This window comes from Panthera tigris, chromosome X, assembly GCF_018350195.1.
Source record: "Panthera tigris isolate Pti1 chromosome X, P.tigris_Pti1_mat1.1, whole genome shotgun sequence".
NCBI lineage: Eukaryota > Metazoa > Chordata > Mammalia > Carnivora > Felidae > Panthera > Panthera tigris.
Genome location: NC_056677.1, coordinates 63,120,330 through 63,133,106, shown reverse-complemented (window position 1 = coordinate 63,133,106; position 12,777 = coordinate 63,120,330). Strand labels below are relative to the sequence as shown.

Genomic DNA, 12,777 nt, shown 5'->3' with positions numbered 1-12,777 from the left:
AATTTATCTAAACTTCAAGAAAAATTGTGCTTCTTTATCACTTGAATATATAAGATTACAACTGTTAATTAGCTATTAAATATGTGTGAGATCATTTATAAACAAAGATTATGTTCACAGTGGTGATGGAGTTACATTTACTCTACTTGATCTACAACCATCCATGGCCTATTTTGTAAGGTAAGAACTCCATCCTGCACAATCTCCACCCACCCTGTAGCCAGGAAGACTCCCCAGTCTGTATCAATTTACTACTTATGATTTCTGCAGTCAGGCTTGCTACTGCCAGGAGAATGGCCTTTCCTTCAAGCTTCAGAACAGCCCCCCGAAAATCCAACATTAGTTTACTTTTTGTCATTTAGAACTGGTGAGAGGGTGATTTGGGAACCATTATCTGTAACAATCCAAGTTTGCTCTATTAGAAAATGTTTTATAATTATCTCCTAAGGTATATCTGGAAACTGAAGTACCCAATTTACTACGTTAGGATAAATATCTGAAAGCTTACAACTATCATTACATTTTTAGAATCACAACCATAAGAGGCTCAGCACACAGAACTGTGTCTGAACTGGTTAGCTTCACAACTCCAGGTTGTGAACCAGACCCTCCACCTGCACCCAAACTAATTAACCGATCCAAGAGCAGCCTGAATTTACAGTGGAAAGTAAGTATTCTACCGCCAAAGTCTCCTCCACTTTTTATTTAAATACATTCTTTCTACTTTGTCCTGAATTTTAAATATGAAATTATGCATGCCCCACTTGATCTATTTCCCTAGCACTTTCCCTTTTCCATAATCGTCTTTCTCTTCAATCTATATCAAGCATCAAGTAAATTGAGAAATGTCAATCAGAATTTCAATTAGTAAAAGTTGAAGTGTCAATTTCGACAACCTAAATTTATTTATAAGTACCACATGCTAACCAATTGCGCCAATGGAGCTCCACTACAACCTAAACTTACTTATAATTGTAGTTACCAATAAATCTACCTCTTAACTTATTTAAATACTAACTTCCTTTGTCACATAAAACTTAGAAAACACAAGACCTAGAATTTGAGCATGCCTTATAGACTGTAAAAAAAAAGTGCATTTTAACTTTAAAATCTGGATTGCTTTAAAAACAAAATGTAAGCAAGTTTAATTTTACAGTAATTTCAATCACCTTAATTATATAGTGTGTGTATGTGTATATATATATCTACTGTGTAAAAACATCCCATCATAATTTTATCTTTTTGATATATTTAGGGTTCCAATGATAATGGTTCCAAAATAAATGGCTTCCTTTTGGAATGGGATGAGGTAAACTGTTTTATTTTGGAAAAGCACTTCTTTATAAATGGTTATTAATGTTATGGTAAATTTTTATATTTGCAACATTTTATAATATTCTAATATTTTGCGTCTATGATTAAGGGCAAAGGTGAAGACTTCAAAAGTTGCTATACGGGTACCATGAAACAGTACAAAATCCTTAAACTAAATGCTTCTACAAAATATTCATTCAGAATAGCTGCCAAAAATAACTTTGGCTTGAGGTACATTGAATTATTGCAATATTTAAAAGTCTGCACTTCAATAAGAACCTGAAAATAATTTTTCCACATTAATTTATTTTTCAGTGATTTCAGTGAAATAGCAGTTTTCCATACATCAGGAACTATGCCTCCAACACCTTTACCTCCTAAGCTAAAAGAAGCAGGAATCTGTAATTTGACACTAGAATGGTGTGCTCCATCTAACACAAACCCAAATGACAGTCTTACTTATGTACTAGAAATGGAGGAAGAAGGATCTGTAAGTTTTCTTTCCACATGTTTTAATCTTAAACTTCAGTTTTAGGTACAATTTATATGCATTTTATACTAAAAAACCTTAGATTTAAGCTAATTTATTTTTTTAAGTTTTTATTTAAACTCCAGTTAGTTAATATACAGTGAAATATTAGTTTCAGGTATACAATTTAGTGACTCAACACTTACATACAACTCCCAGTACTCATCACAATAAGTGCATTCCTTAATCCTTATCACTTATTTAAACCATCCTCCTACCCACCTCTCCTCTGGTAATCATCAGTTTGTTCTTTGTAATTAAGAGTCTGTTTCTTGCTTTGTCTCTGTCTCTTATTTTTTCCCTTGGTTTGTTTTGTTTCTTAATATCACATATGAGTGAATCATATGGTATTTGTCTTTCTCTGAGTTATTTTGCTTAGCACTATACTCTGTAGTTCCATCCATGTCTACTAACAATCAGTTTATTCTCTATAGTTAAGAGTCTGTTTCTTGGTTTTCCTCTCCTTTTTTCTCCTATGATTAAGTTAATTTCTACTCAATCAAACTGTATGATTCCTGAGTCTCTGTATTCTGGATGGGACCAATGCAGAGCCAAGGTTAGGCAAACCAGCGCAGGGAGATTTTCCCTGAAAATTAGCTAAAAGCAGCAGCACCCATACCAACACAGTAGATACTCAGTGAAATGTGTTAGTTCTTCAATTTTGGGCCTATCCCAGATGACCTTGCATGGTCACAGAGATCTTCTGCATACTTCTACCTGGGCAAACCCTTTTCTTCATCGCCCTGGATTCCTGATGTGGGTGGGCAAACTGTTTCATTACATTCTGAACTTTCAAGTCTATACTAAATGAGCTAGTCAAGTTAAAAAGCAGCTGTAAATTTTATATTACATATATTTTACATTTTAAATGAAGAGACTAACATTTTTTTTTATTTTATTTTTTTTTAATGAATATATAGTTTATTCTTTTTTTTTTTTTTAATATATGAAATTTACTGTCAAATTGGTTTCCATACAACACCCAGTGCTCATCCCAAAAGGTGCCCTCCTCAATACCCATCACCCACCCTGCCCTCCCTCCCACCCTGCCCTCCCTCCCACCCCCCATCAACCCTCAGTTTGTTCTCAGTTTTTAACAGTCTCTTATGCTTTGGCTCTCTCCCACTCTAACCTCTTTTTTTTTTTTTCTTTCCTTCCCCTCCCCCATGGGCTTCTGTTATGTTTCTCAGGATCCACATAAGAGTGAAACCATATGGTATCTGTCTTTCTCTGTATGGCTTATTTCACTTAGCATCACACTCTCCAGGTCCATCCATGTTGCTACAAAAGGCCATATTTCATTTTTTCTCATTGCCACGTAGTATTCCATTGTGTATATAAACCACAATTTCTTTATCCATTCATCAGTTGATGGACATTTAGGCTCTTTCCATAATTTGGCTATTGTTGAGAGTGCCGCTATAAACATTGGGGTACAGGTGCCCCTATGCATCAGTACTCCTGTATCCCTTGGATAAATTCCTAGCAGTGCTATTGCTGGGTCATAGGGTAGGTCTATTTTTAATTTTCTGAGGAACCTCCACACTGCTTTCCAGAGCGGCTGCACCAATTTGCATTCCCACCAACAGTGCAAGAGGGTTCCTGTTTCTCCACATCCTCTCCAGCATCTATAGTCTCCTGATTTTGAAGAGACTAACATTAAGAAGAGTTCTATATGATTAATATGCTAAGCGCCTTCATATACATTATCTCATTATATCCTGAAAAAAGAAAATGAGCCCTTTAAAGTAGAAAGTATCAGGGTGCCTAGGTGGCTCAGTCAGTTGAGCATCCAACTTGGCTTTGGTTCAGGTCATGATGTGGGTTCGAGCCCTGCATCCGGCTCCATGCGGAGCCTGCTTGAGATTCTCTCTCTCTCTCTCTCCCTCTGCCCCTCTCCCCCACTAACTCTCTCTATATAAAATAAATAAAATGAAAAACAAGTTAAAGTATCTCCTTTTTTTTAAGAGAAACTAAGGTTCAGAGAGACTAAGGGACTTGCTCAGGACCACCCAGATGGAAAATAGGTTGAAGCTGGAACTTGAACCCAGGCCTGCCTGATTCCTAAGTTTATTGTCTTTCATTTCCAGGGCTTGGGTTTTAAACCTAAATATAATGGAGAAGACCTCTCATGCACTATAAGAAATCTTCAGAGAAGTACTACATACAAATTTAGGGTATGTAGCTATAATTTCTAAATTTGTATCGTATTTTAATATTAAATTATACTCATCACTGGAGATAAAAAGAAATGTCTTTTTTGGTTGAAATTAAATGTTATTTTGCATTTAGTTCTCAGAAATTTTTCGTCAAATAACTTGCTTTATAATATTATTTGCAAATTATGCACACTTTCAAATCAGACATTTATTTCCAGTGGTCAACCAAGGTATTCTCTTTTACTCAAACAGATTTTTGCCTACACTTTGGAAGGAAGGAGTAACCCCAGTGGAGAAGTAAAATACACTACTTGTCCAGATAAGCCTGGATCCCCTAAAAAACCATATATAAAGGGAAAGATCTATGCACACAGAGTAAAAATTGGATGGGGTAATGTTTTTGTATTTAAAATGTACTCTGTCTTAATATTAACTACTGAGAAGAAATCTTCCCTAATTGCCCTCAGCTTTATAAAATATTCTCTTAATTATTTACATAGGAAGTATTTCACCATATAAATTAGTTATAAGTGATGTTTTTCCAGTTCTCTGTTGAGTTCTCTATTGCTATCTCATTAATTCACACATGAACAAATCATTAAATTTTTATGAGTCCTTAACAACTATAGTTATTCCAAGTAAGAGTATATCTAATTTAGAGGCCACAATTAAAACAATACATCAATGATAAATGTCAACTTGACAAGAAAAATATTTTTATAAATTATTTTGCCTCTAAACTGGAAAAATCAAATTCAAGGTACAAATACTTAGTATTTTAGTCTTTTCCAAAGAACTTTAAAATCTCACTTTAAATGTTTGATGTCCAATATTAATATTCTATTGTGTCATGTTTATATTTTTTCTCCATAAAAAATTAATTTATAAATTTCCAGTGAAAGACTTTTAAGTTTATTCAAGAATAATTTTAATTTTACTTCTCTTTCTAGAACCACCACAAGATAATGGTGGGACATACATTTCAAGTTACAGTTTAGAAGTTAGTGAAAATTCAAATGGTAAGACATTATGATTTTTTTCAAAGTTAAATTACAGGGGTTTTTTAAGTTTTTATTTAAATTCCACTCAGTTAACATCCAATGTAATATTAGTTTCAGGTGTACAATATTCAATACTTCCATACAACACTGGGTGCTCATCACAACAACTATGCATCATGATTTTTTTTAAGTTTTTTTATGTTTATTAATTTCCTGAAAGAGAGACAGAGTGTGAGCAGGGAAGGGGCAGAGAGAGAGCGAGACACAGAATCCGAAGCAGGCTCCAGGTTCTGAGCTGTCAGTGCAGAGACCAACGCGGGGTTCGAACTCAGAGACTGGGAGATCATGACCTGAGCTGAAGTCAGATGTTTAACTGACTGAGCCACCCAGGCACCCCATATCATGATTTTTTTTAAGTTTTTATTTTGAAATAGTTTATACTTACCTAGAAGTTGCCAAAATAGTATAGAGAATTCCCATATATAACCTTCATTCAGCTTCTCCTAAAATTAATTTCTTACATAACCATAGTGCAATTATCAAAACCAGGAAATTGGCATTGGTACAATGCTATTAACTAAACCCCAGGACCTACTTAGATTTCTCCATTTTTTAGTGACAAATTATGTTTACTTACTGATCTTTTATTATTTTATGTCTAGTTCTATAAGGAATATAATTATTGTAAGTAGGTAACTGGACCTATTGTAAATAGGAACTGGACCACAGTTAATTTCCAAAATGCCTATTTCTTGGCATATACATGAGATAATAATGGGGCCCATAGATTTATAAGCTACCTATAAATAAATTGGATAAATTTGCTTTCATCCCTTCAGTGAATTCCTGGAAGATAATCTACAATGGAACCACAAAGGAATTTCTATATGATCACCTGCAACCTGGTACTACATATAAACTGAGAGTCTTTTGTACTTCACCTATAGGTCAAAGCCAGGTGAGGAAACAGAGAGAGAAGTTTTTAAATTAAGGATTTGTGTTTTAAAAATTGTTTTAAAAACTGAACTTGAATTTAATATAATCATAAGGTATTTTGTACCTCTCTTAGCCTTCAGATATATTGACTATTCAAACACCTAATCTTTCTCCTGCATCTTGCCATCCTCCACCCTTGAATGGTGCGGCAAAGACCAGAGAAAACAACATCAAATGTGGTGAGTCTTCTTGTAGGATTTGAATGACTTTACCTAAATTACTTGTTTTGTAACCTCTGATTTTAATTAATTAATGTTATTAAGGGGCAACTGGGTGGCTCAGTCAAGCATCCAACTTCAGCTCAGGTCATGATCTCAGGGTCCATGAGTTTGGGCCCAGTGTCGGGATCTGTGCTGACAGCTCAGAGCCTAAAGCCTGCTTTGGATTCTTTGTCTCCCTCTCTCTCTGCCCCTCCCTGACTCACTTGTTCTCTCTCTAAAAAATAAACATTAAAAAATTAAAATTAATGTTATTAAAGCAGAGCAAGTAGGTTTTTCAACTACAAAATTGAATATTTAGAATATTTAGAAAACTGTTTCTTTGTAATTGAAATCACAAAAATTTCTGGAGTATAATTAATATTCAATGTTATATTAGTTTCAGGTGTACAACATATTGATTCAAAGATTCTATATATCAGTGCTCACCACAATAAGTATACATACCATGTGTCAATATTATTGATTATATATATTCCCTATGCTGTACTTTTCATCTCCATTACTTACTTTATTTATTTTTATTTTTATATTTATTTATTTTTGAGAGACAGAGTGAGACAAAGTGAGAGTGGGAGAGGGGCAGAGAGAGGGAGACAGGATCAGAAGCAGGCTCCAGGCTCCAGGCTCTGAGCTGTCAGCACAGAGCCTGACGCGGGGCTCGAACCCACAGACCATGAGATCATGACCTGAGCCGAAGTCAGACACTCACCCAACTGAGCCATCCACGCGCCCCTTACTTACTTATGTTATAACTGTTAGTTTATACCTCTTAATCCCTTTTATATATTTTCCCATCCCCCCACCCACCTCTCCTCTGGTAATCACCAGTTTGTCCTTTGTATTTAAGAGTCTGGTTTTTTGTTTGTTCATTTTTAAATTCCACATATAAGTGAAATCATATGGTATGAAATAATATGGTCTCTCTGTATGACTCACATCACTTAGCATAATACCCTCTAAGTAAATCCATTTTTTAATGGATTTTTAAACTTTTTAAGTGTCTTTAAATTAAATTTAAAAGTTAATTGACACAAACTAATATAATTTGTATTTTCTGTTACTTTATTATGTGCTTTGACATTGTGTCTTCTAAAATTATTTTGTGTTATTTTAACACCCTTAAAATTATTTGCAATTTTTTAAGTTTATTTTGTACATTTTTGTAGACAATCCTCCCACTAATGGAAACTTGGAAGCATTTGCAAATGTCAAAAAGGCAGAAGGTATCCAAGATGACAAACGAAGGCACCCTGGCTCCAAAGTGAGATGCACAGTGAGTAAATTAATTTCTGAAGAATCCAGTTTCTGGTTAAAAGCAGTGAATAGTGCTGGGGAAATTATATTGTTCAGTTGTCCCATTCATAGTTCATTTCTCTCTGGATGAATATATGCTTCTACTTCCTGTCAAGATAGGGAGTAACTATACCTGCACAATCATTTTTGTGTTTTCTTATTTGTTTGTGTTTATTTGTAGTCTGGATTTCATTCAATGAAGTGTGAAAGTGCACCAGTCCCAAGCCCTCCTTCTCAATGTGGTACACCTATGGTAACCTGCAAGGGTCCAACCTGCATTGCTGTTAGCTGGGAGGTATGTTCTCAACTTATTTTTTTTAATTTTGTTCCATAAGAGCGCAGCAATTGCTTTAGTATGTTTTTGAAAGTACACAACTCCCTAAGGAGTCAGAGTTTAGATTAAGGTCCCATAAGGCTTGGATCATGATTCTAGAACACACATAAAACCTGATACTAGTACTATTAGAAATGCTAAGATTATAGTAATCTTGCTTTCCAGATCCTATTTTTATGGAGATTATTAATTTGGAAAACCAAATAGACTATTAATAGGAAACTAATTTAATTCTTAAAACCAAAATATGAGGTAATAAAATTAAATGAATTTATAATAAAATAAATAAATAAATTTATAGAATCTATTATTTTTTTTTAACTTCATTGGGAAATCTCTGGTCATGTTTGTTTGCATGTAACTCTACAATATGACACATTAAAATGTGGCTATGAGATAATGAAGCTTAAAAAAATGTTTTGCATCACCATAAGAGACTCTTAAAAATTTTTTAAATCTTTATTTATTACTGAGAGACAGAGACAGAGCATGAGCATGGGAGGGGAAGAGAGAGGAGGAGACACAGAATCTGAAGCAGGCTCCAGGCTCTGTGCTACAGAGCCCGATGCATAGCTCAAACTCACAAACTGCGAGATCATGACCTGAGCCAAAGTTGGAAACTTAACCACCTGAGCCACCCAGGCGCCCCAAGAGACACTTAAATACAGAGAACAAACTAAGGGTTGATGGGAGTGGGGGGTGGCGGGGTGGGGAAAATGGGTGATGGGCATTAAGGAGGGCACTTGTTGGAATGAGCACTGGGTGTTATATGTAAGTGATGAATCGCTGGATTCTACTCCAGAACCAAGACTACACTGTATGTTAACTAACTTGAAAATTAAAAATAATTAATTAAAAATGTTTTGCATTCATGTGAATACATTCCCATTTAAGCAAGCTGAAAAAAGTCGGCCTAATTATTAAGCCACCTAGGCAACTTTGAATTTTTCTTCCATTTTTCCCAGACTCTAGGAGAGGGTTTCTAGTATTGACACAAAAGCTTTTAATCTGATAATAATAAATGATAGGTCTAATTACAGCACTGTACAAAATCCAGAGACTACTGGAATTTGTGTTTTATCCCACTATAATCAATAGTAATGTTAAGCAACATTAATATATCTAAGAATGCTCTTTTTTAAGTAAGCTATTTGAGAATAATATTAAAATTACAAACAGGAATTTATCAAATATGTGCAATTAGCCAATCTTTTCTCTTAATTTTGAGACTTTTAATGTCAATTACAGTGCTCTGTCTTATGTTTAATTATTTCTATTCTTGTCTATATCTCATACCATTTAATATATTATGAGTTTTGACATCAAAAGATCATATTGTAATTCTCCACAGTATCTAGTATAGTGACAATTTATAGAAAAAAATCAATTTCTGTTTTTGTTGAATCTTTTAGATTCCTGTATGTAATGGTGCCAAAATCACAGATTACAGACTAGAGTGGGGAAAAGCTGAAGAATCGATGCACTTGATATATACTGGCCCTTGTCTGAGCTATGAAGTTAAAGGTCTCATTCCTGCAACTACATATTTTTGCAGAGTTCAGGTAATCCTAACAGTTATTTCAATGTAAACAAGAGAACAGTTATTAACCTATGCTACCCACATCCATAATACTGGCACCATTTCCTGTGTAGTGAATAGAAGGGAGTCACAGAATTCCAAATGTTAAATATTCCTCATGTTCAGCAACATCATTCTGAGCTTCTTCATCTGGCATTTAAAGCCCCCCCATAATCTGGAACCTACTTTTATTCCAACTTGATCTGCCATTATGTTTTCTACAGTTCTGTTTCCCAAATTACCTTGAACTTAACAATCACCTGAAATGCTTGTTTAAAATAGATTCCTACACTTCCACTCAGACCTACTGAATCAAAATTTCTAATCCAGTGACTTGTTAATCCATAAAATTAAAAAGCACTGTAAGTGATAATTATCATTAATTAGGAAAAATGTCAGAAACCATTTCAAACAAACAAGTCTATTCTACCACCACCCCAAGTATGCCTTGTACATTTGCTCATACCTTGTTTTTTGCCTGTCTTGTCCCATAAAACCAAGCTTTTGCATGAATGCTTCCCTGAAAACCGTAGCTAGAAGTGATTTCTTTCTCCTGTGAATTACCATAATTGTAAGACTCATAACTTTAAGATTAGGGGAGACAATCCAAATTTATAATGATCTCATATATTGTCCCTATCAACTTAAGTCATCAAATCCTAGGAGCCCTAATACTAAGAATCTAAGCTCCATCTCCCAAATTGTCTTCAGCACTGGAAGTAATTTTAAAAATCCGTTGTTAACTTTTTGGGTGTCTATATTTTTTGTTGGAAAAATGCTCTTACAATATATATTTATTAGTGAGGAGGCCACTGTGGTTGTCCAAAGGATGGGTGAATTTATGAATATTAAGGATGCTACAATGGGAATTCCGGGACATTAATGGATTTGAAACATATTAGAGAGGTAAAAATCAACGGAATAGGATCCTGCCAAGACAGAGTGTCCCCATACCTCCCAGACCCTCCCTTTTGTAACTAAAAAAATCTGAACATAACACAACAAACAGCACAAGAAGACTCCGAATGGTGGAAAGAAAGAAAAATGTAGAAAGGCAAAGATCCTAAGACCTCATAACTTGAGAAAGAATACAGTAGTGAGCCCCCTGCTAGACTTATCACCTCACACATGTCCCAGAAAGGGTATGGGAGAAGCCTCCAACTCAAAATTGCAAACAGGAACAGACAGGAAAAAAACCTCCAGAAAAAGCCTGCTTTCCCTCAACAAAGTGACTAGGAAAATGCTAGCCTAATCACAGAAAATCTCTTAAGTAATTCCCACCTTACTCCAGCCAAAAATCAATTGAAAAAGCACACACACTCCTGTCCTTCTTCACCCTTGAAGTTTCAACAGGCATAGTGGGAAGCTGACCATCCAACCCACCCCAGAAACAACAAGGAACATGCTCCAATTTCCCTACCAAGTGGTTTCAGTTTCAGCAGGGCCAAGCATGGAATTGATCTTTCATTCCTTGCATATCAAAAGCAGGCAGTGCTCTGCTCCCATTCCCTTGTCAACTGGTGTCAGTAATGGCCAAGTAGGGATCTTAAGATCTTCCATACCTCTCTGATGGAAGCAGGAGGCAGCAATATAATCCCCTTGAAGGGTTAGTATTGGCAAACTGAACCTCCGCCACCCTCAACCAGCAGCAATAGACTGACCAAGACTGATATAATTCAGGCTAGTCAGCACTCTACTTTCTTCCTACTCCTGTGTCAATAAGGCCTAGTGAGAAGTTTAACCTAAATTTCCACCTACCAGCACTAAGACTGAATAACAATCTGGGAAATAGAGCTAGTCAACACTCATATTCCTCCTTCACCTGCTATCATCAGGGTGTGCTGGAGAGCTCGGCCTTTATCTCTACTCAGCATCAAAGATGCAAATCTAGGTGGTGAGAGGCTATATTACTTGGCACCCCACTCCCCCATTCCCTTCCCATGGTGTCATTTAGACCCTACTGGGAACTGAGACCCTACTGGGAACTGAGTTTCCACCTCCACCCTACAGGAACACAGAGATGTTAGTCAGATCTCCATTTCCCCCTTCGTGGTATCATCAGGAACCTGTGGGGGGGCTGAGCTTAGTCCACACTCAGAGACAGTAATACAGTGCAAATAGTTGCTCTACTTCTGTTAGAAAGGTGTCAAAAAGGTGTAGATAGGAGAGGAATTTCCACCTTACCCAACTTTGCACTATACTTCTAAGGGATACTGCTTACTATGATAATGATTAAATATAACCCAAACTCTTATAATATAATATTAAAAATGTCTAGAATAATCATTTGTTATAATGAGGACCAGGGAAATCAGAACCTGAATGATGAAAACAATCAAAAACAATTAATTCATCTGTGATGAATCAGTAATTTGAATTATCTGATAAGGATTTAAGTAACCATCAAAAAATGCTTCAACAAGCAATTATGAGATACCTTGTAATAAATTAAAAAAATATTAAAAATCTCAACAAAGAAATAAAATCTATAAAAGAGATAAAAAATTATACAAAAACCAAATGGAAATTATAGAACTGAAATATATAATAACAAAAATAAAAACCTTACTGTATGGGTTCAAAAGTAGAATGGAGATGACAGAAGATAGAATCTGTGAACTTGAAGGCAGATTAATAAAATCTTGAATACATAAAAGATTTTAAAGGAAAAAATTGAACAAGATTTCAGGGACATATGAAAAAATAACAAAAGAGATAATAGTCATATCATTAAACTCCCAGAAGGAGAGAAGAGAAAGAGTGTGAACTAAAAAATTGTCCAAAGAAATAATGAAAAATTCCCAATTTGGGGAAAAACATAAGCCAAAATATTAAAAAAAACAGAATATCTAAAATAGGATAAATGTGAAGAAATCCACACCACCAAAACAATTCATAATTAAACTTCTGAAAAAAAAAAAACAAAGAAAAAATCTTGAAAGCACACAGAAATGGTGCATTACTTATAGGTGAAAATCAATTCAAATGACAAATATATCTCTTTTGAAACCATTTTAATAAGTTGCATAACATTTTTCAAGTACTGAAAGAAAACTGTCAACTACACACTATATTTGGCAAAAAAATATCCTTCAGGAATGAAAAGAATGTAAAGACACTCTCAGATAAAGAAAAACTAAGAATTTGTTGCCAGTAACACTCCCAATTAAAATTGGTTACAAAAAGCACTCTTCAAAAAAAAAAGGAAATGATAACAAAAGAAGGCTTAGAACTTCAGAAAAGCAATGACATTGGGATTCTGGTCCAAGTTGGTGACACAAAGGGCTCCTGAAATCATCTCCTCCCACAGATACACTGAAACCACAGTTACATATACAATTTCCTCTGAAA

At 35.0% G+C, this 12,777-nt stretch overlaps 1 protein-coding gene across 2 annotated transcripts in view; it reads left to right on the top strand.

The window, feature by feature from the left end:
- LOC102958878 (fibronectin type III domain containing protein 3C1-like) overlaps positions 1-12,777 on the top strand; it is an 89,226-nt gene that overhangs the window by 20,488 nt on the left and 55,961 nt on the right. For both annotated transcript variants that reach the window (XM_042975075.1, XM_042975074.1), the window contains 13 exons: positions 121-180; positions 529-667; positions 1,256-1,309; positions 1,424-1,545; positions 1,630-1,804; positions 3,934-4,020; positions 4,255-4,393; positions 4,953-5,021; positions 5,843-5,961; positions 6,073-6,178; positions 7,387-7,493; positions 7,695-7,808; positions 9,260-9,409. In XM_042975075.1, the coding sequence (XP_042831009.1) occupies positions 121-180; positions 529-667; positions 1,256-1,309; positions 1,424-1,545; positions 1,630-1,804; positions 3,934-4,020; positions 4,255-4,393; positions 4,953-5,021; positions 5,843-5,961; positions 6,073-6,178; positions 7,387-7,493; positions 7,695-7,808; positions 9,260-9,409 (1,441 nt within the window). The remainder of the gene's footprint in view (positions 1-120; positions 181-528; positions 668-1,255; positions 1,310-1,423; positions 1,546-1,629; positions 1,805-3,933; positions 4,021-4,254; positions 4,394-4,952; positions 5,022-5,842; positions 5,962-6,072; positions 6,179-7,386; positions 7,494-7,694; positions 7,809-9,259; positions 9,410-12,777) is intronic.